A 24911-nucleotide genomic window follows, 5' to 3' on the forward strand; every position below is an offset into this window, starting at 1 on the left:
ATCATCAATCATCAGGTAAATGCAAATCAAAACCATAATGAGACACTTCACATCCATTAAGACACTACGAAGACTATAATAGAAAAGAACAATAACAAGTGCTGATAAAAATGGAGAGACACCGGAACCCTCCTACATTGCTGGTGAGAACATAAAGTGGTGCAACCACTTTGGAAAACTATCTGCCAGTTTCTCTAAAAGTTAAACATAAAATTAACATGTGACCCATCAACTTCGCTCCTAGGTATATACACAAGAGAACCGAAAACCCATCCACCCAAAAACTTATACATAAATATTTGCAGCAGTATTTTTCAAAATAGTCATAAAGAGTGAAATGATAACACCTAAATGTCTATCCACTGATGAATGTATTTTTAATGTGGTATATACATACAATGAGATATTAGCCAGCCATAAAATGGAATGAATTCATGCTACAACATAGATGAGCCTTGAAAACATTACGCTAAGTAAATTAAGCCAGACACAAAAACAAGGCCACATATTGTCTAATTCCACTTACATGAAATCTTCAGAATAGGCTAATTAATAGAGCTAGAAAGTAGAAGGGTAGTTCCCAGGAACTGATGGGAGGATGAGATGGGGAGTGACTGCAAATGGGTTCAGTGTTTCTTTTGTATGTAATGAAATGTTTTGGAATCAGATAGTGGTGATAGCTATACAACCTTGTGAATATACTAAAAACTACTGAATTTTCAGTAAAAGGGTGAATATTATGATTTGTAATTTATATGTCAGTTTTTTTAAACTAAGGTAAAGCAAATATTCACAGGGGTTGCAGAAGACTCCTGTCACCTACCCACTTTTTTTTTTTTTTAAGAGACACCGTCTCACTTTGTTGGTAGAGTGCTGTGGTGTCACAGCTCACAGCAACCTCCAGCTCTTGGGCTTAGGCGATTCTCCTGCCTCAGCCTCCCAAGTAGCTGGGACCACAGGCGCCCACCACAATGCTCAGCTATGTTTTTGTTGCAGTTTGGCTGGGGCCGGGTTCGAACCCGCCTCCCTTGATATATGGGGCTGGCACCCTACTCACTGAGCCACGGTCACCACCCGCCACCCACCCACTTCTTTACAGCTCTTGTTTTTCCATGTTGTACAATGAACATACATTACTTTAAAAAGATGCATGGGCTTCCATAACAACATATGTCTCAAGTCTTGGAGAAAGGAGAGTCTGAAGAAAAAACAGTTAAGTGAAATAGAGAAAATTTGGATCCTTAATTCTGAATGCTTTGATGCAAGAGTCTCCACATCTCTGATCCTGAGATTCCTCCCCAGGCCTGCTGTATCATACTCACCTACCTTTTTCTCCAAGAAAAAGGAGCCTTCCCTGACTCCTCCACATCTGGGTCAAGTGTCTCCCTAAAACCACACCTACTATGTCCCCATTCACAGCATTTCCTACCCCTTTGTAATGGCCTGATGACTTACACTCTGTTTTGAAAGTAGAGATATTCACGTAATTGCCAGTTGTTCCCTGGGGCATAGCCTGGCACCTGGGATACAGCAGGTACTCAATAAATAAGTATAGGTTGAATATTGTTGAATGAATGCTCTAAGAGAGAATTCGTCAAGAGGGAGGATGACTGGAGTTTAAAAAGAGGGTGGCTACCCTCAATGAATCCCCAACAATTCAAAAAAAAAAAAAGGTGGTGGTGATATCCTTACCTCTGGGTGAGCAGAGTCCAAGGATTTCTTCTTTTACCTATACTTCTTTTTTTTTCTCTTTTTTTTAGACAGAACTTCACTTTGTCACCATTGGTAGAATGCCGTGGCATCATAACTCACGGCAACCTCAAACTCTTGGGCTCAAGTGATCCTCTTGATTCAGCCTCTCCAGCAGCTGAGACTACATGTGCCCACCACAAGGCTCAGTGGGCACAGGTAGTCTCAGCTACTTGGGAGGCTGAATCAAGAGGATCATTTGAGCCCAAGAAGTTTGTTTTTGTTTTTTGTTTGTTTGTTTGTTTCTTTTTTAGAGACAGAGTCTAGCTCTTGCTGAGGCTGGTCTCCAACTCCTGAGCTCAAGTGATCCACCTGCCTCAGCCTCCCAGAGTCCTAGGATTATAGGAATGAGCCACTGCACCCAGCTTTACCTTACACTTCTGTTTGGCTGTCAGGAGCAATGGGTATCACCCTTAGAAAATACTTCATAGGCTCAGGGTCACAGTCACCATCAGGCTGAGCCAGGGACACAGCTGACATACCCAAAACAGGCCTCTGTTCAACTCTAACCAGTGACTATCCCATTCATCATTCACTTGCCCACCAAACATGCACGTAGCCCCTACCAGTGACAGGTGCTGGGGGCACTAACACGAACCATCCAGGGTCCCTGGCAAAAGACCATAGTATAGCCAAACTAGAAAAACCCACCCAGAATGACAGCCACCATACTTTACGCTTTCCCTCTGCACCAGGCACTGCACTAAGCACTTGACAGATGTTATAATATTATTCTATCTAAATATTCCAATTCTTCAGAGGAGAAACCTAGACTCTGAGACGCTACATAACTTGTCCAGAGTCACAAAGCCAGTATCAGAAAACTTGTACTGGAGAAACCCCGTGAATGGTCCACCTATGGGAAATCATTTAGACAAAACGTGTCTTACTCAACCTCACATTGGGCCTGCAATCCTAGCACTCTGGGAGGCCAAGGCAGATGGATTGCTTGAGCTCATGAGTTTGAGACCAGCCTGAGCAAAAAGCAAGACCTCGTCTCTACTAAAAATAGAAAAACTGAGACAAGAAGATCACTTGCATTCAAGAGTTGGAGGTTGCCGTGAGCTATGACACTATGGCACGCTACCTAGAGCAACAGCTTGAGACTCTGTCTCAAAAAAAAAAGAAAATAAAACACATACTGCAAAGACTATCCATGAATGTGGATTCATTATTGGCAAATTGAGAGAGCACTAGTAACAATTCATTCTTTTCTGACTATCAGAAAACCTATGTTAGGAAAAAGTCCTATGAATGCAGTGAACGTGGGGAAACCTTCTGATGTTTACTCAATCTTTAGTCAACATCAAAAATTCATGCAGGAGAGAATCTAAGTGCCAGTTACTGCTCCAAGTATGTCACAAATATTAACTCATTTATTCCTCCAACAACCCTATAAGGGATACCACTATCATTTCACAGATGAAAAACTGAGGCTCAGGCGGTGCCTATGAGTAGGGCGCCAACCCCATATACCGAGGGTGGCGGGTTCAAACCCAGCCCCAGCCCCAAACTGCAACAAAAAATAGCCGGGCGTTGTGGCAGGCGCCTGTAGTCCCAGCTACTGGGGAGGCTGAGGCAGGAGGATCCCCTAAGCTCAGGAGCTGGAGGTTGCTGTGAGCTGTGACACCACTGCACTCTACTGAGAGTGACAAAGTGAGACTCTGTCTCTACAAAAAAAACAAAAACAAAAACTGAGGCTCAGAGAGGGTAAGTGATTTGCCCAAGGTCACACAGTAAGTAAGAGGCACAGTTAGATACTAGAGCCCAGGCAGTCTGGCTCCAGAGACCATGCTTTTAACCACTCCTGAGGATTGTGTGGTCCTGTCTGGGGAGTCAAGAAAGACTTCAAGGGAAGTGGCAATAAGGAGGTGGATTGTGAAGAACACACAGAAGTAGGAAAGAGGTGGTGGCACTGAGGGCAACAGCCTGGAGGGGGCAACTGCGGGGGTGCTGGGGAGATAGCAAATGGTCTGGTGTAGCTGCAGTGTGTCCTGAGTGTCTGAAAGCAGCACTGGGGAGGATGCTGTCCTAGAGAATTGTCCACTCATTCCCCCACAGAGTCACGAACACCTCTATGTGTGGGCCCTGGGCAAGGAGTCTTGAGGAGGCTGTGAAAGGCTTTGAATGCCATGCTGAGGAACATGGACCATTTCCAGAAGATGACAGGGAACTGTAGGCATTTGCTGGAGACAGAGGATGACTGGCCAGGACTGAGATGCCCTCAACCCCATAACTCTTCCCCATCTCTGGCCCTGATAGCAGTCATGGCTCAGCTGGGTAGGGTGGGGATCATGCAGGGGACATTCACTCTCAGACACAGCTACCCTACATTCTGACCTACTTTCCTGGGTGTGAAAACAGCCACCAGGGAGCAGGGAGGTGTAAGGAGCAGGTGGCAGCGGCTGAGAAGAGGTTCCTGGGGCCCTTATCACATTCTCCCCAGTTGCAGAGTTATTTGTGTACAGGCTTGTCTGCTCTGCTAGAATCTCAAAGCCCTCCTGTGTCAGCGTCGCCTGCCTGTTTACCCTCCATAAGTGCACCTGCTTCTCAGGACAGCCCAGGATGGGGAAGGAGGCAGGAAGGCAGGAAATGTCACCCCATTTCACAGATTTCCGGAGCCTGGGGAGCCTGAAGGGATACACACAACCTGCTTCATTTCCCAGATTGAGAACTCAAAGCCCAAGGGAAAGGAGTCTTGCCAGGATTGGAAACTCAGGCTCAGAGAGATTCATCAGTGCACTCAGAGTCAGACAGGAATGACCAGGCCTCTGATGCTCCTGTCTCCTGTCAATCCATCCCAAATCCACCTTGGCTTCCTTGGCACAGGGTAGTGTCTGGCAGGCCTGAGGGGTGAGGGGTGGGGGGTGGGGGAGTGCTGGGAGAATGGGAACTAAGGACCCCATTCTTGGCAAAGGAAAGCACCCCCAGAAAAAGAAGAAAACTAAAATGTAAGCTGACTGAGTTGGAACAAAGAAAAGTCGGCTAGTTTACATTTAAGCTAGCCATTGCTAGCAAGCTTCTTGCCTTTTCTGAAATTCTAGCCTGTTGGGGATACAGCTTACAAACACCCTGCTGGGTCTGTGAGCACTCTCAGGAGAGTGATGGCCATAGAAGAGATTATGGCAAGTCCTAGAAGACACATCTTCCAGGGCATTTCCTGCCCATTAAACAAGCAAAGCAGATACCCATTGTGGAGATTTTCACTTGCCTGGGGCAGAGATCAAGGGAGTAGCTCGAGCCCTGAGATATGGGCAGAAGAGCTTGTATCCCTTATCGCAGAGGAAAATCCTCTGTGGTGGTGATGGGAGGAAAATTCCTCCCTCCCAGTGATTCCTCAGAGGAGATTAACGCAGGTGGCGTTTTACTCCACAGAGAATTAGCAGAGTTTAACACCTCCCTAGATTTCTGAAGGCTATCCTTAAAGTTAATAATAATAACAATAGGAGTTGATATGATCAATCTGAGAAACTGCCAACATCTTTGTTCCCTCCCTCATCCTACCCTCTGGGCAAATAGACTCCAATGAAAGCAGAGTGGAGCGAACACTCGGTGCCATTGCTGGAATCCCAAGACGGGCAACGGACCCCTGAGCTCCCGCTTTTAATTCTACTCTGTCTCTTGTCTTTCTTTACCATCACTCCTAACTTTATATTTCTTCAGTTGATCGCCGCCAGTTTCTACAGGTTTCAGCTCTCTTGGGTTGGACCCTGTCAGGGGGAGGTCTGGTCAAGTCAGGCTGCTCCTGGGGCCTGGACTTCCCATAGGCTTCCAGGTAAACAGCAGTTCCCCAGGATTCCTGCCCATGTTCATGTGTTCACCTTTCTGGCCATGATCCATAGTTGTGAAAAGTCTTGCGGGGTGCAGAATGAGAAAAGCAGGGTGCCTCCAATGGCCATGGACAGAGGGCAGAGTTTCTTAAGGCAGCTTGGCCCATTTTCTGTTAACCTATGGAACTGGAGATCTGAAAACCAAAGGTTAATAACAATCTCCCTGAGCAGGCACGGAAGCTAAAGCAAGCAGAGCCTGCCTCACTCCACTGACCTCAGGCCAGCATCAAATGCTCTCTGAGCCTTACTTTCTCTCTTCTGGAGAATGGGATGATATCCACCCATAGGTTGGAGCTCTCTGAAAAGACTTGGTACCGAGTTGGGAGTCAATACGGGGAAGTTGATGCCATTGACACCATAATTATCACCATCATCCCTGCCCTGGTTGATGCTCTGTCCCAGGCCCTGCTCAGAGGAGAGGGCCTGGGGATGGGAAGAGATGGGTATGTTACCCCAACTGGAGACGGGAATTTTTTTTAGCTGTCTCCCTCCCAGAACCAGATGGAAAACACAGTTTATGATGCTCTTTTCCCAGTTTAGAGCTCCACTTTCCAGAACCCTAAAAGACACGCCCTGCTCCTCTCTCTCTTTCCATCAGTTTTCCCAACTTTGATCCTTCTCATCCTACACACTCTTCCCAGCATCTCCTCATCCGCGAAGCCTTCCCTGATTCCATCAGCTTAAAGTGCTCTTGTCCTGACTCCTCTGCCCTCCTCCATGCCTTCCTTTCCATTCATCTGTCTTATTCCCACTCTTTCATTTCTTCCTTTTATTTTTCAAACCTCTGGACCTAGCTCTGTTCTTATCTACAAGAGATACAGGACCTTGAGCCCTGTCCGCAGGGCATTCACACTCTGCAGCAAGGAGGCAGACACTCCACAAATAAACAACCCCCCTCAAGAGCACAATGGTACAGCCAATGTTTGACAAAGCAGACAACAATGCACACTGGGGAAAAGGAGCCTGTTCAATAAACAGTGCTGGGAAAATTGGATAGCCACATGCAGGGAATGAAACAAGAACCCTGTCTCTTACCACTCACAAAAATTAATTCAAGATGGGTAAAAGACTTAAATGTAAGACACGAAACCATAAAATTCTAGAAGAGAATGTAGGAAAAATTCGTTTACACGCTGGTCTAAGAATTTATGACTAAGACCCCAACAGAAATTACAGTAGCAACAAAAATAAATAAATGAGACTTGATTATATTAAAAGGCTTCTGCACAGCTACAGAAATAGTCAACAGACCAAAGAGGCAACCTACAGAATGGGAGAAAATATTCACAAGCTACAAATCTGATAAAGGGCTAGTAACTAGAATCTACAAAGAACTCAAACAGATCAGCAAGAAAAAATTAACAACTCCATTAAAAAGTGGGTGAAAGACAAGAACAGAAATTTTTCAAAAGAAGACACAAATGGCAAAAAAACTTATGGAAAAATGCTTAACATCACTAATCGTGAGGGAAATGCAAATTAAAAGCACAATGAGATATTATCAACTTACTCCTATTAGAATGGCTTTTATTAAAAAAGTCTACAAACGGCTGAGAGCAGGGGCTCACGCCTACAATCTTAGCACTCTGGAAGTGCTGAGGAGGTGGATTGCCTGAGCTCAGGAGTTCCAGACCAGCCTGAGCAAGAGCAACACCCCTGCCTCTAAAAATAACCAGGCATTGTGGCAAGCACCTGTAATTCCAGCTACTTGGGAGGCTGAGGCAAGAGAATCATTTGAACCCAAGAGTTTGAGGTTGCTGTGAGCTATGATGCCACTGCACTTTCACCCAGGCTGATGCAGTGAGATTCTGTCTCAAAAAAAAATCAAGAAGTCTACAAACAACAGATGCTGGTATGGATGCAGAGAGAAAGGAACACTGATGCACTGTTGGTGGGACTGCAGACTAGTACAACCTCTATGGAAAACAGTATGGAGATTCCTCAAAGAATTAAAAGTAGACCCACCATTTGATCCAATAATCACATTATTGGGTATCTACCCAAAGGAAAAGAAGTCATTTTATCAATTAAAAAAAAAAACACCTGTACTCAAATATTTTTTGCAGCAAAATTCACAATTCCAAAGATGTGGAATCAACCCAAGTGCCCATCAATTCATGAGCAGATTAACAAAATTTGGAATGTGTATACCATGGAGTACTACTCAGCCATAAAAAGGATAAGTTAATGCCTTTGGCAGCCATATGGAAGGAACTAGAGACCATTATCCTAAGTCGAATATCTCAGAAATGGAAAAACAAATAACACACGTGCTCTCTAATAAATTGCAACTACCTATGGACATTCAAGTGAACAGAGGAAAATAAAAGTCACCGGAAATCAAGCAGGGGAGAGGAGGAGAGAGCAGGAGAAGGGCAATGGGCACAATGAACATTACATAGGTGACAGACACATTTATAGCCTTGACTCAAGCCAGGTATCAAAAACATCTGTACTCCCTTAATATTTTGAAATTAAAAGTAAATAATTTTTTTTTTTTTTCAGAGACAGAGTCTTACTTTATCACCCTCGGTAGAGTGCTGTGACATAACAGCTCACAGCAACCTCCAACTCCTAGGCTTAGGCAATTCACTTGTCTCAGCTTCCCGAGTAGCTGGGACTACAGGCGCCCGCCACAACTCCCGGCTATTTTTTGTTGCAGTTTGCCCGGGGCCGGGTTTGAACCCACCACCCTTGGTATATGGGGCCAGCACCCTACCCACCGAGCCACAGGCGCCGCCCAAAAGTAAATAATTTTTTAACAAAAGCACAGTGGGAAGGTGGAAAGAGGTATCCTGCTTAGCTTCAGGCCCACATCAAGCAGCACACATTCACACCTTTCCCTCCCTCTGCTCTTTATCCCCTCAACATCTGCACATCACCTCTCTCTCGTGGACATCATGGAACTGAAAAGATGGCAAGCCCCAGATAGCAGGAACTGCGTCTTCCTCCAGTCATTTCTTTTTCCTTGGTACACATTAGGTGCTTAATAAAGATTCTGAATGAAAAAATAAATGAACAAACAAGAGTCAGGCCCCAAGCTGGGGAAAACTAGGACCTGGGCCAAGCAGCACGTTAGAGGCAGCAGCCTTGCCAGCAGGGCAGGACATGTGGATGCGAGGCCTCGCTGGGAGCCCCTTAGGAACAGGACACCCCAGACACAAGATACTCCATTATTTTATGTAGAGGTTCCTTGTCTTGTTTGTTTTGAGTTTGTTTTTTCCTTTATGCCAGTTTGAATACAGAAAATTTTAGAGATGTAGAATAGCATTTCATGTTAAAATAGTATACATGTATTAATTCAGAAACATTATTTTTGTCCCCTTCTTACATTTCATAAAATGTCACAATCAATCCTATATGGTGCCACGCCTCTTACTCTGTGTGAGAGAGTGTCCTCATAGCTCACAGCAACCTCAAATTCCTGGGCTCAAGAGATCCTCGTGTCCCACTCTGTGGGTCAGTCAGGGAGCTGAGAGAGTCTCTCTACAGTCAGTGGATCAAAATCTAGGGCCTAAAGTGGCACCTATTTCCTGAGAAAGAATTTTCTGGAAAAAAATCCATGCTTTATATTTATCCAAATATGGTGCCCAGGGTGTTCAGGAGCTGGCTTGTACAGACTCATAATAGTGACTGTCACATTTTCAGGAATTTTGTAAGCTAGTTATTAAATACAACCAACACCAGTGGTTCTCAACTTGGGGAGAATTTGCAGTTCGGGCTACATTTTGCAATGTCTTGGAGACATTGGGGGCTGTCACAATCCAGGGCAGAGATGATACTGGTATCCAGTTGCTGAAGGCCAGGGACACTGCCTGCATAATGCACAGGTCAGTATCCCAGCCCCAGCAAAAACATCTCCAGCCCAAAATGTTAACAGTGCTGATGCTGAGAAATTCCAATATAACTTACAATTAAGTAAATTATATTAGCTAGCCAGGGACGGTGACTCATGCCAGTAATCCTAGTACTCTGGGAGGCTGAGGTCAGAGGATCACTTGAACTCAGGAGTTCGAGACCAGCCTGAGCAAGAGTGAGACCCTGTCTCTACTGAAAATAGAAAAATTAACGGGGTGTGATAGTGTGCTCCTATAATCCCAGACACTCAGGAGGCTGAGTCAGGAGGATCTCTTGAGCCCAGGAATTTGAGGTTGCTGTGAGTTACGATGACACCACTGTACTGCACCTGGAGCAACAGAGAGCAACTCGAAGCTTCTCACTTACTAATTATTTTACTACATTTCAGGTTATTTATGTCTACTCTATATTTACAATGCATTTATACCTACTACATGGTGGGGATGGTATCTACTGTTCATCTCTCTTCCTAACTCCATGCATAAATGAGATTACTTTGGTAATATGAAGTCTATGGTGGGAGAATTTACACCACAGAAATTGGAAATGCTACACTCCTTCCCCCACCGTCCTCGTTTTCTGGCGGGCCAGCTGTTACCAGTGCACTATTGGCTGTAATCCTAAGTAAAGAAGGGAAATTCACAAGCCTAGTGAATTCTTCCCAGTTTCCAGCCAACATAGATGGCTCATGGAACAAAGTTCTGAATGTAGCTACAAGCACATCCTGTATACACCAGACACACGCACACACACAGAGACTGCACATACAAATACACACCTCACAGACACACATGCATCAAACACCCCACACACATACCCTCCCACAGTAGCCCTCTAGCCAGCAGAATAATAATTTGAAAAATAAACAAAAGAAAAATAAGCAAAAGAATGACAATTTGAGCACAGAAGTTTGAGGTCAGTGAGCTATGATGTAGCCTAGGCAGAGCAAGACCCTGTTTCCAAAAAAAAAAAAAAGACGATCTGACTAGTCACATTCTTTGATGTGTGAACATCTTCACCTCTACTCCCTCCTCATCCTCTTGGTCCACCCTTCCCCACACACTCCTGCCCAATCTACTAAGGTGAAGGTCTCAATACTACCCTCCCCCCGAGAAGTATGCAAGCCAGTGACCCCATTCCAGTCCTGCTGGAGGCCATGATGGCATGGTTCTATGTTCAATTCTCAGAAGGCTTCAGGGTTGAATCTGGACCCTGACCCTTCCCAGAGCCCAGGACAAGCAGCTCCCTGGGTGACTCCACCCACGTGACCGTTTTAGCTGCCACCAGATGCTGGCAGGTCCAAACCTCCATCTCCAGCCAGATCTTCTCTGGCCCCACACCAGCCAGCCTTGGTAATCTCTACTTGGATGTCCCTTGACTCCTCAGAAAAGTCCCAAAGAGACTCACATACACACACTGTTCCGCCCCTCTGCCCTCCATCCCTGCTGAACCCCAAGGCTGGTGCACAGGAAGAGCTCAGTCCCATGAAGAGAGGAAAAACAATCTTCTTGATGAAGCAGATGGGAAGTCTTACCCCATCTTACAGATGCAAGCCCTGAAATTCGATGGAGTTAAGAAACCCTCCGAGGAGCAGAGCAGTCCGTGAGGCAGAGGGAGGCTCCAGGAAGGCTGGAGCTGGGGCTGCAGGCAGCAGCAGCCAGGCCAGGGCAAGCCCGGCAGGACTGACAGGATCAGCTTCCCCAGCCTCAAGTGGGGGGCTAGTTACAAAGAAGAGGAAAAGGCGTTCCTGCTACGCGTCCTGTTTCCTCTCTTCCTCCAGGCTTCTCAGGCCATGGAGGGCGGATGTCCCTGGGCTGGCAGCACTTTGCCTATGCAATGACAAGCACTTTGCCTGTCACCTTCAAGCGGGGGGGGGGGCCTCCCCAAGGATTAGGGTCTCCCTGGACCCCTTTCTGTACCAGCAATCCGACCCTCATGGAGATAGGGGTGCACTGCTGTGACCCCTCAGGTTTCCTTCCTAGCCTAGGGAGCCTCTACTCCTTATCCCCAGATGGTACTGGTCACAGCCAGGTATCTCCTGTCCATCAGAGGTCACACAAAGGCACCTCCACCAGGAAGCCTTCCATGTCACCCTCACTTGCTATAGGAGCCCCTCTACCTGTCTTCCCCTCTGCCTGCCCCATAGCAGCCAAGTCCATAACTGCCCAGCTTGCTCTGTGGCTATTGCCTACCAGACCTGGGCTCCCCACAAATCAGGAAGTGGAGGGGGTTCCCAAAGGTGGAGGCCATAAAATGGGGCTTCTGGAATGAGACAACAAGGTGAGTCTCCCAGACAGGGGTCCTTCCTGAGGGTGAAAGTCGGGTCTCCTCTCTTAAAATAGGTGTCTGTCTGAGAGAAGCGGCCATGACTCCTCCATCAGATTGGAGGCTCCTCCAGGATAAAGGCCACGCCTCCTTCCAGACAAGGCACTGCAGAGGACGAAAGGACTATGTCCCCTCTGTTACACAGGGAGTACCCAGGAACAGGCACCACGTTCCCCCACGTTCCCCCACAGGAGTCTTTCTCCAGAAGGCTGAATCATGTCTCCTCCATCAGACCAGGAGCTCCCAGAGGGCATCGTTCCCACCTGCTGCCCCCACAGTAGTTCCTAGAACAGACTTCAGCTCAGTCTAAAACACAGAGAAGGGCTTCCCTCTGGAGCAGAACTACAGCGGAGTCTCACCCATGCCCTCCCTTGCCCAGGGTCCACGCCAGCTTCTAACTCATGCCCTCAGTTGAGCTGAAGCCACCAGGCCATATTTAAGACAGCTATATATCTGGGCAGAGGCCTGCAACCTCAGGAGAGATGGCAATGGGGCATCTGAGGAATTCCCTACAATAAGATACCCAGGACAGGGTGGGCACCTGCTCTAGCTAGATGTGACCGGGAGTGTCACCTGGATGAGTCTCTATGCCTGGCTCTGCCACTAACTGGGCAAACCTCTTCCTTCTCCCATTGCCAAACTCTATCAGCACCCACTTCTGGCTAAAGGGGCATGAAGCATCAGAAAGAAGGGCTAGGCTCAGTGCCTGTGGCTCAAGTGGCTAAGGCACCAGCCACATACACCTGAGCTGGCAGGTTCAAATCCAGCCCGGGCCCACCAAACAACAATGACGGCTGAAACCAAAAAAACAGCTGGGACTTGTGGCAGGCGCCTGTAGTCCCAGCTACTTAGGAGGCGGAGGCAGGAGACTCAGTTGAGCCCAGGAGTTGGAGGTTGCTGTGAGCTGTGATGCCACAGCACTCTACCCAGGGCGACAGCTGGAGGCTCTGTCTCAAAAAAAAAAAAAAAAAAAAAAAAGAAGGGCTAGAAGGCTGTTCCTATGCTTCCTGTGAGGACAACACTGGCCTTCCATGGGTGCCATCCCTGCATCTGGTCTAAGCAGCCTCACAACTGTCCTCCCTATTCACACCAGCTCCAGAGAGCTGCTATTAGTCAACATCGATCTGCAAAGTGTTTTGCTGACACCTTTTATGAGCTCAGCCTCACCAGAGGCCCCAAGGACCAGAAGCAAGAGGCAGAAACCAAGGCCTGGGAATGCAGGCCACTGGGCACAGCCAGGGGGCCGCTGAGCCAGCATTTGAAAGCAGACCAGCCAGCCAAGACCAAGGCCCAGACAAGTCCAGAGCCAGCACTACATAAATGTTAGCTGAATGTATGTTGACTAAAGAAGAATGTGACTAGATACTGGTAACAATCTGGGTATATATGCTTTGTAAAGAAATTAACATTTTTTATTTTATTTATTTATTTATGAGATAGTCTCACTTTGTTACCCTCGGTAGAGTGCTGTTGCATCACAGCTCACAGCAACCTCAAACTCTCAGGCTCAGGTGATCCTCATGCCTCAGCCTCCCTAGTAGCTGGGACTACAGGTCCCTGACACAACACCCAGCTATTTTTAGAGACGGGTCTCACTCTTGCTCAGGTCCTGAGCTCAGACAATCCACCCACCTCGGCCTCCCAGAATATTAGGATTATAGGCATGAGCCACCTCACCTGGCCTCTATTTATTTATTTATTTATTTTTATTTTTTTGAGACAGAGCCTCAAGCTGTCACCTAGGGTAGAGTGCTATGGCATCACAGCTCACAGCAACCTCCAACTCCTGGGCTTAAGCAATTCTCTTGCCTCAGCCTCCCAAGTAGCTGGGACTATAAGCGCCCACCACAATGCCTGTCTATTTTTTGGTTGTAGTTGTCATTGTTGTTTGGCAGGCCTGGGCTGGGTTCGAACCTGCTAGCTCTGGTGTATGTGGCTGGTGCCTTAGCTGCCTGAGCTACAAGCGCCAAGCCTATTTATTTATTTTATTTTTCAAGATGGGGGTCTCATGTGTCACTTGGCCTGGCCTTGAACACCTAGATCCAAGCAATCCTCCCACCTTAGCCTCATGAGTAGCTAGGACTATAGACAGGTACCACTATGTCAAGCTCAGGTATAGGTTCCTACTAAGAATTAGTAGGCAGGGTATGGTGGCTCACACCTGTAATTCCAGCACTCTGGGAGGCCAAGGTAGGAGGATCCCTTGAGTTCAAGAGTTTGAAAACAGTCTGAGAAAAGCAAGGTCCCATCTCTACCAAAAATAGAAAAATTAGCTGGATGTGGGATGGGGGGCACTTGTAGTCCCAGCAACCAGAGTGGCTGAGGCAGGAGAACGCTTGAGCCCAGGAGTCTGACGTTGTTGTGAGCAAGGCTGACATGGCATTCTAGCTCCAAAAAGAAAAGAAAGGAAAAAAGAAATTATCATTATTATAACTGATAGCTCAGGTTTGAAACAAGCCAAACACTCTCCTACACACTATATTAATTCATTAACACAGAATCCTATAAGTTAGATCCTCTTATTATCCCCACTTGAAACTGAGACACAGGCAGACGTGGTGGCTCACGTCTGTAATCCCAGCATTTGGGAGGCCAACGTGGGTGGACTGCCTGAGCTCACAAGTTTAAGACCAGCCTAAGCAAGAGCTAGACCCTCATCTCTAAAAAATAGCTGGTCATTGTGGTGGGCACCTGTAGTCCCAGCTACTTGGAAAGCTGAAGCAAGAGGATCGCTTGAAACCAAGAGTTTGAGGGTGCTGTGAGCTAAAACGTCACGGCACTCTACCAAGGGGTGGCCAAGTGAGACTCTGTCTCAAAAAAAAAGAAAAGAAAAAAGAAGAAAGAAACTGAGAAACAAATAGGTTAAATAATTTTCCCAAAGCCCCAGAACAGGAAATAAAAAATGGAAGCAGCTCAAACCATCTGCTTAATAAATTGAGAAGTAAAAACATAACAATGCTTCCGAATTTTAAAAGAATTAGATATTTTTTGAAAGATGTAACTTATGTCAAGTGTGTTCCAAACCAAACATGTTCATTACTGGACATACTGTGGTATATAGTTTAGGATGTAAGGGGGTCTCCAGAAGAGTAGTATTACAAATGTAAAACACATGTTGATCTTAAAGTCACAATTATTCTTCTTTTCCAACTTTTGGGATTTGGGGGGTTTTGTTATTGTTGTTGTTAAGCAGGCCTAGGCCAGGTTCAAACCCGCCAGCCCCAACACATGAGGCTGGCGCTCTAACCACTGCGCAACATGCGCCCAGCCTTCTTTTCCAACTTTTGACTGGGTGGATTTTATTAAAATTTAGAAAACAAGGACAGCACCTGTGGCTCAGTGAGTAGGGCGCCAGCCCCATATACTGAGGGTGACAGGTTCAAACCCAGCCCTGGCCAGCTAAAACAGCAGTGGCAACTGCAACAAAAACAGCCGGGCATTGTGGCGGGCGCCTGTAGTCCCAGGTACTTGGGAGGCTGAGGCAAGAGAATCGCCCTAGCCCAAGAGCTGGAGGTTGCTGTGAACTGTGATGCCACAGCACTCTACTGAGGGCAACAAGGTGAGACTCTGTCTCCCCTCCCCCCCCAAAATTTAGAAAACAAAAAGTCCCATAACAATCATCGTTTCAAGATTTGTCATTTATTAATTTGTCATGTGCTAGGTACTTTACATATTTATCATGTTAAATCTTGAGGGATAAAGATAAAAGGGCATTATTCCCACTTTTAAAAAGTGAAAACTGGGGCCAAGAGGGGAAATCAGACAAGCCCCTAGTCACCCAGCTCATAGGAGGCAATGCCAGTCCATCAACCCCAAAGCTCTTTCCCTACCTGAACAGCTCCTTGTGCTCTCAGAAGGTGGCCTGGGGAGGCCAGAGCCCCACAAAGGGGGCAGACAGCATGAAAGTGCTCAGGCAGCTGGTGTGGGCCCAACCCCACAAGGCAGGGATCCCTGGAGGAAAGGGCTTAAGCCCTGCTCCTCTAGAAGCTGCGCTCTACCTCCAGGCTAAAGATGCCCACCCCACCCCCTTCCTTGGTGGGTGTGATCCATTTGGGTACCCAACACATGGCAAGAGCTCTGTAAGTGGTGATAACACTAACCACCACCACAACCAAGTAGACTTGATGGTGGCCTTGCACAGGTCCCTATCCCTTGCTTCAGCTGGCTCACAGGCTCTCAGTGGGGTTCATGTTACCTCAGAGGAGCCTGAGTGGCTGAGAGGAGATAATGGGTATGAGGAGCTCTGAGGAGACCAGAGTGCTGAGCAGAGACAAAGGCCTGTTATTCGGGCAAGGCTGAATTATCGAGCATTTTTAAGAAATGCATTTCCATTACTTCCAAGAACACATAGGCTTGCAGAAGAGGTGGGTGCGGCAAAGCCGGCCAAAACAGGGCAGTGAGTGGGAGAGGAGCATTCTGGGGCATCTCCAAACCCTCCCCCAAACCATACCCTGGACCTTGGTAATAAATGCCCCCCAAACCCACCTCCAAACCTTCCACCTGCTCCTCAAACTAGTTCCTTTCTATGGTCCCAAGAGCGATTGTGAGAAGCCTGCCAGGAGGACCAGCATTGGTCCCCTTATTAGCCACCAACCTATCTGGAGTGACAGCCTCAGAAGCAGCGATGCCTGCTGCAACCTGCATACTCAGGCCACCTGACCCCACACCCCAGGGAAAGCTGCACAAATGGAAAGGGATGTGGGGCACAGCAATTGGGAATAGGGTCTAGATTTCCACCCTGGCACTAATGGCTCTGTCTATTTGAACATGGCACCACCCCTCACCTGTCCTCACCTGGCTAACAGGATGACACAACCTACCTCTAGGGCATTAGGGGGAATGGACAAGTTGATGTCTGTACATGCCTGGCACATAATCTAAGCTCAGCACATGGTAAGATTAGTGCACCGGGAGGCACCAGCACAAGATGAACAAGGCTACCCTGCCTTTGTGAGGCTTACAGTGTAGGGAGGAAAAGATGTAGGTAATCACATATGACAACACAGATCAGGAAAGTGAGGAATTTGGCTCAGCGCCTGTGGCTCAAGGCGCCAGCCACATACACCTGAGCTGGTGGGTTCGAATCCAGCCCCAGCCCGCCAAACAACAATGACAGCTGCAACAAAAAAATATCTGGGCATTGTGGTGGGTGCCTGTAGTCCCAGCTACTTGGGAGGTGGAGGCAGGAGACTCACTTGAGCCCAGGAGTTGGCGGTTGCTATGAGCTGTGATGCCACAGCACTCTACACAGGGTAACAGCTTGAGGCTCTGTCTCAAAAAAAAAAAGAAAGAAAGAAAAAGTGAGGTTCAGTGAAGACAGATGATGAGCCCTAGGGCAAAGGGTGATGGATTCTTAGTAGAAGGAGGGTGTGTGGATTCTGGCTGGATGGTCCCCTTTCCACTGTGGGCAGGGCAATTCCTGTATTCCTGTCCAGCGGCATCTCCCCACTTCAGGCCTGCCAGTCTGTGACACTCTCTTCTCATCCCCAACATACCCCACACACAGTCCTTGGGACCCCAGGGCATGTCAGAAGGGGCTGGCCAAGACAGGGCAGCCAGAAGAAGGACAGGGCCAGCAGCTGGGGAAGAGCAGACCACTCTCAAAGGCCCAGATGGAAGGCCCTGCCCCTCTTCCACCCTTTTGAGCACTGATAACCTCGACCTGTCACACTGTGAACTCCTCCCCAAGCCTCTCCTCTCCCCGTCCTCTTGCAGTAGCTGCCACCAGCCTCTCCCTCCTCATCCCTCCACCCTTTGCCCTCCCGGGGGAGCGGTGAGCTCAGCCTTTCCCATCAGCCATCCCTGGGAATGATGGGAAATGCAGGGCAGGCCAGGAACTCGGAGGAGAAGGGGCGTCCGAGGGGCAGGGCTCAAGTCTGCCACTTCCTGTGAACCCCTGGCCAGCCAAGGGCACAGTCTGCCTGTTTGCACACTCTGAGGAGCTGACAGAGGCCTTACCTTCTAGATGGGGAGAGAGTGGCCCGGGGAGAGGAAGGAAAGAGGGGACTGACTGCCACATCCCGGGCTATGCTAGAGCCCTTCCCAGGCCTTGTCTCATGCCATCTTCGCAACTACCATGCAAGGTATGTGCAGGAGGATGAATGATGATCCCCAAGATGCCCACATCCCCATCCCCCGAGCAGTGAATATGTTGCCGCACATGGTGGAAGGGACTCTGCAGATGTGACTGGTTAAGGATCCTGAGATGGAGAGATTATCCTGCATTATCAGGGTGGGCCCAAGGAAATCCCAAGGGTTCTTATAAGAGAAAGGTAGGAGGGTCAGGGAGAGAAAAGGTGATGTGATGATGACAGCCCTGAAAGAGAGCCTGGGAGATGCTACACTGCTGTGAAGGCAGAGGCCAGGAGCCAAGGAATAAAGGCAGCTTCTAGAAGGCAAGGGAATGGATTCTCCCCGGAGTTTCCAGAAGCCCTGCCAACCCATTTTAGGATTTCTGACCTCCAGAACAATAAGAAAATAAATATGTGTTGTTGTGATGTGGCATAGGAGCAAGCACTCTCATTCCCATTTTGCAGATGAAGAAACAGAGGCTCAGAGAAGGAACATGACACCCTCAGGTCCTGCACGGAACCCCCCACACCACACTGGTTTCCTGGGACTCTCCATGGGCTCTTAAGGCTGGGAGCCCCTCAGCCGGGGCTTCCAGACCAGAGTCTGAGGAGGAGGCAGGGGTTCTGCAGTGGTAGGGCTGAAATTGAGGAGGGTAGGGAACTGAAGAAAGTGAAGTTTTGTGCCTGCAGGGAGGTGACAGTTGGCTGGGCCCATCCAGAGCCCATGACTGAGACTTGCCAGGTCCCACCTGAGAAGCAGAGAGGCATGTGCCCCAGAGGAAGGGCCCTGGCTATGCAGCTGGGCTGGGTTGGCTGACTGTCTCCAGGATTAACTGAGATTAGATGAAATCCTCTCCTCATCTCATTCTAATCCTGATAAAATCCCTGAGAGGAAAGTTCATTATTCTTCTGCATTACTGGTAAGGAAAATGAGTCCCAGGGCAGAGCCTGTGGCTCAGTGGATAAGGTGCTGGCCGCATATACCAAGGGTGGCAGGTTCAAACCCAGCCCCGGCCAAACTGCAACAAAAAAATAGCCAGGTGTTGTGACGGGCGCCTGTATCGCAACTACTCAGGAGGCTGAGGCAAGGGAATCGCCTAAGCCCGGGAGTTGGAGGTTGCTGTGAGCTGTGTGACGCCACGGCACTCTACCGAGAGTGATAAAGTAAGACTCTATCTCAAAAAAAAAAAAAAAAAAAGAAAGAAAGAAAGAAAAAGAAAATGAGTCCTAGGGGTTAGTGACTAGCCCAAGTTCTCCCAGCTAGTGACCAGTTATTCACAACAAACGACAGAACAAAAGCCATGATTAGTAGCTGTTGAACACTCCCTACACAACTAACACTATCCTTTTTTTGCTGTTTTTGGCCAGGGCTGGGTTTGAACCCACCACCTCTGGCATATGGGGCCAGCACCCTACTCCTTGGAGCCACAGGTGCCACCCTCTTTTTTTTTTTTTTTTTTTTGCAAGACAGAGTCTCACTTTATCACCCTTTGTAGAGTGCCATGGCATCACACAGCTCACAGCAACCTCCAATTCCTGGGCTTAGGCAATTCTCTTGCCTCAGCCTCCCAAGTAGCTAGGACTATAGGCGCCCGCTACAAGGCCTGGCTATTTTTTTGTTGTTGCAGTTTGGCTGGGGCAGGTTTGAACCTGCCACCCTTGGTATATGGGGCCGGTACCCTACTCACTGAGCCACAGGCACTGCCCAGCCTAACACTATCTTAACCGTTGCAGGCATTTTCTGAACCATTCTAGATACAAACCTGATCAAGTTCCTCCTCAGCCTAAAAACTTTTAACTGCTTCCAACAAGCCCTTCACAATCTAGCCCCAGCTCAGCCCTCGGGCCTCACCTCTCACCACCCTCCCCATATACCCTCCAGCCACACTGACCTTGGTCCATTCCTGGAGTCACCAAAGTCCTTCCCACTTCCCACTTCAGGGTCTCCTATAGGACTCAAGCCCCAACATCCAGGGCCTTCGTGTACACAGGGTGAAGAAATCTTGGGGCCTGGCCACCCTGGTCCCCCTTGTGAGTAAGGAGGAAGTGGGCAAGGGGTCTCCCTTAGATGGCAGGAGGCCTGGGAGGCCAGTCATCTCCTAGACAGCAAAGGTAACAGCAGACTGGATGGGACAGGGTGTGGTGGTGTATCTCCCTGGCAGACAGGCCCCCAGCAACACAGACCTAGGTCCCTGGAGCTGAGGGAGCCTTGTAGAACATCTACCCCACCAGGGCACACATGACAACACCGAAACCCCAAGAAAGCCAGGACTTGCCCCAGGCCCCACAGTGTCACTTTGGGAGTCAGGTCAGGAAAGTGGTTAAGATCTTGGAATCTGGGCGGCGCCTGTGGCTCAGTGAGTAGGGCGCCGGCCCCATATACCGAGGGTGGCGGGTTCAAACCCAGCCCCGGCCAAATTGCAACCAAAAAATAGCCGGGCGTTGTGGCGGGCGCCTGTAGTCCCAGCTGCTCGGGAAGCTGAGGCAAGAGAATCGCGTAAGCCCAAGACTTAGAGGTTGCTGTGAGCCGTGTGATGCCACGGCACTCTACCAAGGGCGGTACAGTGAGACTCTGTCTCTACAAAAAAAAAAAAAAAGATCTTGGAATCTGCCACTAAAGGACAGGGTGACCAAATCTCTCTGACCCCATCTCTAAATGAAAAGAACAACAGTGCCTTTCTCTCCTGGCACATGACCTGAGACCGCAGTGGACAAAAGCGGCTCTTAACCACTGAAGAGAGCAGGGCCTGCACTGGGGATGCCTGGGTTCCAGTTAGTGCTGTTTCCACACCCACACACATACTGCTGGGTGGGAAGTTCACTCCTGTAGTGAATTTTTGTTGCCTTGGCATCCATTTTGAATATGTCAGACTTTTTCGTACTAGAAGCAGGGCTCTGACACCCTGCCCATGTCCATTACTCCCAGTTCCTCAGTGACCTCAATCCAGGTAGCTGTGTGCAACCTCCTGCTGTGACCACCTCCCTTTGGGACAGCCCACCTGACTCACCCCACTGACCCCACCCCCTCAGGCGCTGCACAGACCTGCCATAGTGACTGCCCTCAGTCACAGAGTCCCATGCCTGCTGGCTCTAAACCTGCCAGTTAGATCTCTGGCCCACAGGTCCCTTGTTCTCCCTTGCCCACCTGCTAGCTGAGCACATGTCCCATGGCCCTGCAAAGCATTCTGCCCTCTTCTCTCTGTAAGAATAGAACTGCTTCTGTCATGTCATGTGTTGCGTTGTGCAGTCTGCTCTGAGTCTCCCCTGACTGACGCACCTGATTCTAATTGTCCTCTCAGCCCAGGGCTCTCCCGCAGAGTGGCTATCTTCGTAGAAATTAACTGGACATAGGTCAGACAAGAGTCAGGGCATCTACCAGGTTAAACAAGTTTCCTGTGAAAGAGACATCCGGTCACAATCCTTAGCCCCTGTGGCCCACCTTCTCCCTCCCAGCCCCTCTCGCCTCACCTCAACCTCTTTAGAACCTTGATATTAATAACTGGAAATAATGCACGGTTAGACAGACCCCATGTTGCGGGGGGGGGGGGGTATTCTGTGAAAGGCACATTCTAATCACCATCACCTCCCCTGGGCCCTCTGCTGGCAGGGCTAGAGTTTACAGCGACTCTCTGGAGACTTCAAGACCAAATTAGAGGACAATATGATACCCCCTCTCCAGGGATACAGCTGGGTGGATCAAATTTAACCCCCAGGCAGGACTGCCTGAGGAGGACACCCAGAGAGGTGAGCACTAGGCTCTCTCTGGAGCTACCACTTCTGGCCCCCAAATCTGTTTATCTTGTCTGATCATCTCTAGGAAAGGGATTATCAGCCTCATTTTCCTTACAATTAAAGAAAGGGGCCAGTACTTCCCCAAAGGGGCAAGCCCAGGCTGGAGGAATTCCTAAGCCAAAACTGGGCTCCCCACCTCCAAACTGATGGAAGGGGAAGAGGGATGGAGGAGCTCTCTCTGAGCACGTCCTGTGTGCTGGAGCTGTCCTGGACCCTTCATCAATCATCTCACTCAAAACTGCAAACAGCCCAGCCAGAGAGCATGATTGGTTTCACTCTGCTGTACAGGAAGCCAAGGTTTCCAGAGTTTAAATAACACGCTGTGGTAGTGGCTGGCAAAGCCACACTCCTACACTGTTCCAGAAGGCCTCTGTGTGAGGGCCCCATTCCCATTCTTGAATGCTTCCATCAGGCCCTTTAGAAGGGAAAGAACCTGGCCCAGCCTCTGATCAATCCTCAGCCCCTTTGGCCCACCTCCTCCCCACCAGCCCCTCTCGCCTCACCTCAATCTCCTCAGAATCTTGATATTAATGACTGGAAATAATACATGGTAAGGCTGTTGCACCCCCCTGATAGCATCTCCCCCTCCACGCCCAGCTCCCATCCACTTCCTATGAGTTTTATTCCCCGAAGTTTCCTCAGAAAGCCTCTAGGGAACCAGCTAGGCAAGGTTCCCCATCAGACACTCTCCCATCCTATACTTTTCCTTAGAGCACTGCTCATGGTGTGCATCTGTGTTCCAGGCCATAAGCCCCATTAAGCCAAGGCTGTGTCTGTTTGGCTGCCATGATATTCCCAGAGGCATGCACAGCGCTGGCAGCCAGCCTCACAAAGTCACTCCGCACTTGCCTGTGCCAGGCCCTGCACTAAGAGCTGTACCCAGGCATCACATTTAACCCCAGTGAGTGCTCTAAGGGGGGGAAATTTATCACCTTGTTTTACAGATGATGACAGTGAGACTCAGAAACGCCTTCCTGGAAGCTACCTAGCAAAAGCTGGGACAGGGTGGGGACTAGCACCAAGGACTAGCTACATAATTCATGGACCCAGTGTGAAGTGAAAATGTGGGGCCCCTTGTTGTAATGTCAAGACAGAGACAAGAGAGCATTCAACTAATCCAGAGTCAGGCACCCTCCCTCGGTAATCTGTGCTCGTGGTCGCAGGTCCCCTAAAGCAGTGGGTTTCACACATGATCAGGGGTCAGAATAACCTAAAAGGCTTGTTAAAGCCCAGCTTGCTGGGACCCACCCCCAGAGTTCTGCTTCAGGAGGTGCAAAGTGGGCCTGGGGATTGGCACTTCTAATGATTCCGTTTCTAAGGAGGATACTGACGCTGTGGCCCAAAGAAACTGAGAACTGGGCTGTCAGGAGTGATGATGCCCAGTGTCCCTCAAATGGTAGTCACATCTCAGTTCAAAGAGTCAGCCCTATTAAGAAGGAGAGGAAAGGAAGAAAGAAAAAGGAAAACTTTATACAAGTTATTTTGTTTAATTTTCATAACAATGTTGCCAGGTAGGTTCTCTTATCTTCATTGTAGAGGCAAATGTAGCACATAGAAGCCAATAATTTACCTAGGGTCACAGCCAGGAAATCACGAGGACCAGAATTGAACCTGGTTCAACCACAGCTGGCCCTGAAAGGTTCCAGTCCCGTGACCTGCTTGCCTGAGAGAGCAGAGCCTAAGCTCAGGAAAGATTTGAACAGCCAAAGGCCTGGGGAGCCCTTGCAAACCCTAGGATCCTCCCCTTCCACTGCCTGCCTGCCCACCATACTCAGAAATGCCACATAAAAACCTGGCAGGGTAGCAAGGGGGCTAATGCTGATCATCCCTGCAGGCCAGGGTGCCCGCCACCAGGTCAGAGTCTCCTCACATGTACTCTGTGTACCAGATTACACCACACTGTCTCCAAGTGCACAGGCTGTTCTTTCTGTTCCTTCTGCCTAGAATTCCCTTCCCGCTCTGCCTATCTGTCCAACTCTTACTCATCCTTCAAAACCTGGTTCAGCTCTACCTCTACCTCTGGAAAGTGCTTGCTCAGCACCTTGCCACCCTCACAGCTCCACGGCTTTCCCAAGCTGCTCCTCCAGCCCTTCATAACACACATATTTCTTAGGCATTTGCCCTGCTCCAGGCTCAGGACAAGGTACTGAGGCTATAAGGCCAAGATTGAGCTCTGTCAGACCAGGGTGTGGATGTCTATGAACCCCTGCTAGGAGAAGCAGGCAGAGAAAGGGCTGGTGAGGGTCCTCAGGAAGTCCCAGGGGGTGGTGGGACCTCAGCTGAGGGTCTGAAAATCCTACATTCTAAGCCTTGCCTGGGAGAAGAGAGGTCCCTCCCAATGCCCCCAAGCCTGGAGTAAAGATTTTTGGCAAATCAGCATAAAGCTCCTACCAAACAAATACAAGACATGCTATGTGTCTCTCTACCAAGGGGACTGCTTGGCCATGAACTCCCCAGGAAACCAAGACCCCCGGAGGGATTGGGATAAGGCCAGCATTCCACAAGAGCAGGAGGCAGCCCTAGAGTGGGCCTGAAGCCTCCTCTCCCAGGAGGTTTGGGTTTTAAACAGAGAAGGAAGGGAGGTGATATGCCCCCATCCTGAAGGACCAGGAAGGGACAGCTACAGCCCACAGAAGCCCCAGGCAGGAGAGGGTGGCTGCTGCCTGCCCAAGGTAGGGAGGCTGGAGTGCAGCCAGGCTGGCAGAGGAAACATCTTGAGCGGCAAGCAGGAGGAAGGGAGGAGGAATGAGAAGGGAGGAAAGAGCCAGACACGCAAACTCCTCCACCTCCTCCTTCCAACCAAAACAGAACCCCCAGCAGACTGAGACCTGCGCAGAAAGAGAGGGAAAGAAGCTGAGGTGGCCCAGAGCGGGTGGCTGAATGACGACCCTGTGGCTCAAGCCTCTGGAAGTTTCTAGGGGCGGCTGGGTAGCCCTGCCAGAGATGGGGAGGGGTTAGGGAGGCCCATCATTCATCAAGACCTGCCTAGCTGTGCACCCACAAGAACTCCGGGTTCCAGGAGGAAGGGAAGGTGGGCTCCACCTGATAACTCCTACTCCTCCTTCAAGACTCCACTCTGCCAGCCTGAGCCAGAGCGAGACCTCGTCTCTTGAAAAAAAAAAAAAAGAAAAAGAAAGAAAGAAAAGGGCGGTGCCTGTGGCTCAGTGAGTAGGGCCCTGGCCCCACATACCAGAGGTGGCGGGTTCACACCTGGCCCCAGCCAAACTGCAACAACAACAAAAAAAGCCGGGGCGCTGTGGCAGGCACCTGTAGTCCCTGCTACTCA

At 49.1% G+C, this 24911-nt stretch overlaps 1 protein-coding gene across 10 annotated transcripts in view; it reads right to left on the reverse strand.

The window, feature by feature from the left end:
* The window catches only part of ARRB1 (arrestin beta 1), an 84319-nt gene that overhangs the window by 34155 nt on the left and 25253 nt on the right, over nucleotides 1-24911 (reverse strand). The window contains exons 1-2 of one of the 10 annotated variants that reach the window (XM_053561229.1): nucleotides 10972-11114; nucleotides 8462-8577 (exon numbers count right to left, since the gene is read on the reverse strand). The exons of 7 other annotated variants lie outside the window; for them this stretch is intronic. In XM_053561229.1, the coding sequence (XP_053417204.1) occupies nucleotides 8462-8481 (20 nt within the window). In that variant the 5' untranslated portion in view covers nucleotides 8482-8577; nucleotides 10972-11114. Of the gene's footprint in view, nucleotides 1-8461; nucleotides 8578-10971; nucleotides 11115-24911 lie in introns of those variants that run through there. 2 more of the 10 variants (XM_053561230.1, XM_053561232.1) reach the window with 2 other exon arrangements.

This window comes from Nycticebus coucang, chromosome 14, assembly GCF_027406575.1.
Source record: "Nycticebus coucang isolate mNycCou1 chromosome 14, mNycCou1.pri, whole genome shotgun sequence".
Classification (NCBI taxonomy): Eukaryota; Metazoa; Chordata; class Mammalia; order Primates; family Lorisidae; genus Nycticebus; species Nycticebus coucang.